This window comes from Lycium ferocissimum, chromosome 10, assembly GCF_029784015.1.
Source record: "Lycium ferocissimum isolate CSIRO_LF1 chromosome 10, AGI_CSIRO_Lferr_CH_V1, whole genome shotgun sequence".
In the NCBI taxonomy this organism is placed as follows: domain Eukaryota; kingdom Viridiplantae; phylum Streptophyta; class Magnoliopsida; order Solanales; family Solanaceae; genus Lycium; species Lycium ferocissimum.
The window spans coordinates 10,184,290-10,190,329 of record NC_081351.1 but is presented as its reverse complement, the minus strand read 5'-3'; the positions used below and the strand labels follow the sequence as shown (position 1 = coordinate 10,190,329).

General features: G+C 34.6%; 1 protein-coding gene across 1 annotated transcript; it reads right to left on the bottom strand.

Annotated features, from left to right (window-relative positions):
* Positions 1-3,067: 3,067 nt before the first annotated feature.
* LOC132035101 (cyclin-dependent protein kinase inhibitor SMR13-like) lies at positions 3,068-3,920 on the bottom strand. Its single transcript, XM_059425412.1, has one exon. It carries the CDS (start codon positions 3,610-3,612, stop codon positions 3,247-3,249), a length of 366 nt encoding a protein of 121 aa, XP_059281395.1. The 5' UTR covers positions 3,613-3,920; the 3' UTR covers positions 3,068-3,246.
* Positions 3,921-6,040: the final 2,120 nt, after the last annotated feature.

Below are 6,040 nucleotides of genomic sequence, written 5' to 3'. Positions count from 1 at the left end.
ATGAAATGTTTGGAACAGGTTACACAGAGGCTTAAAAGAACATGAGTTTGTCATCATCAAAAAGGGGGAATTTGTTGGCACCGCACATGTATATTTTGATGAATAACAAAGCAAATGAACCAGATCTGTGCACATGTTCTATCTCTGAGACAGATGCAAGACAATCTGAATGAATCAGACATAGATGCAAGATAAGGGGCAAATGAACCTGGTCTATGGACATGTTCTATCTCATACACTGAGACGAGTTAGATTTGAATGAACCATGTGCTTGGACTAGGTCCAAGAACATGTTCTAGCTCCAGTCCTGCTGCGAGTAGGATTTGTGATTTATGGTAAGGACTTGGTGGACAAGTTACAACTAAATCAACTCAAACTTTAACTCTCATAATGGGCCTTATCACGCAGGGTTTGTGTTTACCGACTTACTGCGTACCTAATGCTATATATATTCAAGTACTGCCATGAAGAACTTTATGCACTCATATAGAGAGAAAATCAGAAATTGAGCGAACACTATCAATGCAAAGAATTGAGAGTTCTAATTAACAAGTGAGGCCTAATACAAAGAAGACATTGAAGAACCTATTTCATAGAGTTATGTTTACAGTCTTCAAGTCTAGATTCGCATATCAAGATTGTTTTGAGTTGTATCTTTATCAGCCTTCATAAAAGCATTTGCATTGGTATAAACAATTTTCAAATTCAGCTTCAAGTTGAGGGCAACTTCAAGTGGGCTCATTAGTCTAGGAAGATTAGTGAGATAGGAATTAGAGTTTAGTTCTTAGGTTACAGAGTTTGTTACTTGAATTTGCAAAGGCTCATAGTTGTAGTAGAGTCTGGAAAAAACCCAACAGGGTTGTAGGTCATGGTTTTTTCACCCTTTGTGAGTCGGGTGGTTTCCACATAAAAATTACTATGTCCTTACTTACATGTTCTTTATTATTCCGCAGGTAGAGTAACTTGGTCTATCCTAGGGCTGCGTATTGGGTGGCTCGGTTCGGGTATGAAGTTATCGGTTAAACTTATCGGTTATCGGTTTGTAGACATGTTAAACGGTTAAAGAACCATTAAGATATCAGTTACTGGGTTATTAGTTAATCGGTTGTTGATTATTATCGGTTCGATTGTCGGTTCAACCGTTAAGATTTCACACAAAATATTTTCAAGAACAAAGAACACATTTTCAAAACTAAAAGTAGCTTCTAAAAAAATTACCATTACACAACACAATAGGCCATCCAGTTGAGGCAAGAATCTAAAGCATATGATTGAAGTAGAGAACTCTTAAAGGTGCCAATTTGTGAAATTCAAGCAGGAGAACCTGACCAGTTTTAATGGATACAAGAGGAATGGAAGAAGAGTAAAATAGTGAAAAGAACTTCAAATGACTCAAATAAGTAATATTACTGCTACATCTTCCATACGAGATGCTTTGAGAAATAAAGTGAACCCTAAGTCTAGTCAAGTGACTTTATATACGAAAGGGTATAATTGTAATTAAATAAATGGTAATCGGGTTATCAGTTCACCCATTAACAAAAGTTATCAAACCGAGACCCGAACCGATACCCCAATAACCATAGGACACCACCCGATACCAGAACCAATAACCCATTAACCCGAACCATTAACCCAATAATTTAATAATCTGTTCGGGTTACTGGTTTAACCGTTACTATGCATAGCACTAGTCTATCCTATAGGCGGAAATAAGATATCACTTAAGATAGATATTTGATCGTGTAAAATATCAACCACGCGCCAAAAAGGCTGGATAATTCTTGCTAGGATCATAGACATAATTTCTAATTCCATTTACTAAATGCCACCTTAATGAGACCTTCAAAATTCACCAATAAGTTCAAGACCAAATAATGAATACACCTGTAACTAAACATGAAGCTTATAATTAGTATGCGATCTGCACAAAGAACAAGAACAACAAATATAAATCTTCACCTGTTTCTTGGTAGAGCCACCCTCAACACAAACATTACTTGTCACAATATAACTACAGCTTCTGTCCCAAATTATATATCGGAGTTCAGGGTATGGGGATCAAAATATATACTTAATTTTGATAATGAATTTAGGTATAAATTTTTTTAAATAAAATTTATATATAAAAACTAAATGAAAAGTACTACAAGTCAATATAGCTAATGATTCAAAATATTTTTTAAAAAAATAATAATAATAAGTTTGAGAAATATTATAATCAAAGAAAAAATTGTTGACTTCCCAAATAATAACATCTTCACATAAAATTTGACAGAGAGATAGTTCATGATCCTTAAAGACTTAAAAAGTAACATATCTTGGGGTTTTATGAATAGGTGTAAATGGGAATTAGATCATTGCACCTTTCATGGAAAAGGTGTCACACCTCTTCACTCCTTTACATTGTTGGCTATAAATACTTAGCTTCCATCAGATTTTAAAAACTAAAAATTCTGAATTTTCTCCCCTCTTCTTTGCAGTGTTTTTCCAAAAATAAAATATCGTAGAGTAATGTGATTTGCTTCATTTATTGAGTTCGACGAAGTTATTGATGTTTGAAGTACCGCCAATGGCAGAACCAGAATTTTCACTAAGGGAGTTCAAAATATAAAAAAGTAAACATACGAAGAAGCCAAAGGGGGTTCAACATCTACTATATATACATAAAAATAATTTTAACCCTGCATAAATAGTGTTTTTTTTCGCCGTCTCAGCCCTATGTACCGCTACTCTAATAACAAGTATATCTATTTCTATCCTAAAAGGAAGTATTTCAAAACCTTAGTACATTGAGAGGATTAAATTCCTTAAAAATACACAGTGAATTTTGTGGACTTGCATATTTAATTAACATTTCTTATTTCTCGTGTACTTGTTTTCAAATTATTTCCTATATCCTGATTTACTGTTTTGAACACAGATTACTAACAACATATACTAGATCACAAACTACCGGTACGAGGCATTTGGTTCAATTGCAAGAGCATGTATTCCGTAGGTTATAGCGTGTCACCGGTTTAAATGTTGTTATCACGACCTTAAGTTAATACTACAATAATAGCTGTGATTCATGTTAAATGTTTATACATATTTAAATTTCTTAATACACATACAAAAAATGAGCAAAAGTTATTGGGTTTATGTGAACCCGTAACCTAACTTCTAGATCCGACCGGTCTTCCAAGACCCATAAAAGGAAAAAGAAATAGCAAATATCACCAAATAAGTTGATTATCATAGAAATTAAGTGCAGATTTTCTCAAAGTGGAAAAGGTGATCTAAATCTAGTGGAGTGAAGAATGAAATGGGACTTCTTTTCAAGGATGTATTACAAGCTGCTGCTGATGATGATGATGATGATGAAAAAAGTATTCTTCTCTTCTTCTTTGGTGCTGGAGGGCAAGTCTTGATATCTGGAATTCGAAATTTCTCAGCTTTTGGAGTTGAATAATAATCGTTACTAACATTTGATCCATTAATGTCATCATCCTTCAATGAAGTACTCTTACAAGGAGAAACAGCTGATACCTCTTCATTATTCTTCAATGGTTGCTGCTTTTGTGTAATTGTTCTTGAACTTCTTGTTCTTTTTCTACTAGAAGGACCCATTGAATACGTGTGTTTAAGATAACTAAACCTCAATAATAGAGTAATAACTTGAAAAATAAGGTGCGAACCTAGTATAAAATTGTAAGATATTGTAAATCTTCTTTAAACTGTCATTGTCAGTATATAACTAAAATTCAAAACAATAATACTGAAACTCAAAATATAGAAAATAGACTTTAACTATAGAGCACAAATGATGTACCACACCTTTTCCCAAACTATAAACTACGGAAATGGAGTTGCTAGGGACCAAAAACTTTTAATAGGAGCTGTGGAGGGAGAAAATGAGAATGGGAATGTGAAGAGTAGGTTTATATTCATTGTAGGATATATTGGGGCAACCTGCCCGCTGCCCAAAGAAGCGGTTGTAGTTAAAAATCTTAAATTCACTAAAGTTCAAACTGGACACTTCATTTCATTTTTCTTTATTTTCTCTAGCATTTTAATTTTGGCTCATTTTAACATGTTAAAGAAGTATTAAATTATTAAGGAAGAACATATATGTTGAATCACATACTTGAAGGGTATATATTTTGCACCTTTCCTTACTTATTAATCAGTCAAATAGGTCAATTGAGGCTCTAGTTAAATTAAAGATACGTGAACTAACTATTGAATGGTAAGAACATATATGAGCTAAACTATTAAACAAAGACATGTATGCTCAATTTCAAATACTTTAAAAGCATATTTGGACATTTTCCCTTTTAATTTTAGCTTATTTAATAGAATAATTGTTACACCTCGAAAATTTCCCGTTAGCGTACAGTGAATAGACTAACAAAGGGCATGACGTATACGATATTTTGATAAGTAAGAAATAGTCTTTAACGGTTCTAATTAAGATTTCCAGAGACATTCGAGGTAAGAAAGGAAAGTTGCTAAGAAAGTGAGTCATATGTTGTGCGTCGGACAAGAATTACGAGTATTGAGTTAATGACGTTCTAATGATGCTATGGGAAAGAGTTATAACGTCCCTTAGATTGATGATGAAGTATTAAACAAGTGTTAAGAAGGTTCCATAAGGATTGGAGATCAAACGAGACGACGGGAACGACTTCGAGAAAAAGCGTGGATTACACGCCACTTCCACGGACCGTGTAACCTTATACGGACCGTGGAAGGGTCCGTATAACTCCCAGCAGAGTTGGTGGCTGGCTGGTGTTGAACCACGACCAGATCCACGGACCGTGAAAGTGTCCGTGGAAGTCCCGACGAGCTGAATAAGTTATGATTATATAAGTGTGTTCCCACTTCACTTATTTCATTCCCCACATTCTCTTCATCTTTCTCAAGACCTCTAGAATATTCCATACACTTCATCCATAAGAATTCAAGGAAAATTGGTGATCAACTTCACCAAACCAACAAGAATCAAGATTGTGAAATATATTAAAGTCATCTAAGTCAAGAAATTCTAAGAGGAAGTGAACTAGGGCTTTGGGTGCAAAAGGAGTATTCCACTCAAGGCTTATTCTACCATTATCTTAGGTAAGGTTCATGATATTTTCATGTTGTTGGAGGTATTGAAAGGTTGAAACACTTGGATTGTGGAAGAATATAGAAAATAGGTCATAAATGTGGGAATAGTGCCATTGTTGAGTATAGTTTGGGATAAATCATTGATATGGATGTGCTATGATTATCAGTAGATTATGAATGGTATGTAGAACATGGGATGAGTATTATATGTGAGGAAACATGATAGTGAACTATGATCATGCCTTTGGAGAATTGAAGGGAAATCGTGAAATGTGAATAATGTAAACGAATGACGATTGTTGTTTATGATATCATGATGGTTGTTATAAATGTTTGGAAGTTGATATAGAATATGGAGGAAGTAGTATAAACAAATGAAATGCTGCCCAATTTTCTTTAGCTTTAGTAAGCACGTTCTTATGATTATTTAGCTAATGTCGATACAAATCCTCTTAAAGGTAGAACGTGTGCATTAAGGAGAACGAGCAAGCGATAGAATTAAACGACAAAGGTATGTAAGGCTATCCCCTTTTCTTTCAAAGGCATGATCCCTATGTTTTGATTCCATACATGTCGTCCATAATCTTTTTACTCCTAGAAATGCCAGAAGTCTATAGTCTCTGAAGAATCTTACGATGACTCCAATCCTAGAGATTTTCAAGTCTAAGGTTCTAGATGATTTCATGACGTGACTGAGTGTGCTTTATAATATATGGCCTCAGCTTATGTATGAGTGTGCTATATAATATATGGCCTCAGTTTATGTCATGGACCATTCAAGGTGAGGCCTAGCGGTGATGATGATGCCATAATGCACTCGGAGGTTCACGACCTTACGTCACTCCGATAGAGCGCACTTTTATTTGGGCTCTCATGCATGCTACGTATATTATGTAAGTATATGATATGTATATTTATATATGGGACATGGGGAAAGGTGAGGCGC

Bases quoted from the DNA above. Each gene is read 5' to 3' on its own strand.
- LOC132035101 (XM_059425412.1), bottom strand. From the start codon at position 3,612: ATGGGTCCTTCTAGTAGAAAAAGAACAAGAAGTTCAAGAACAATTACA.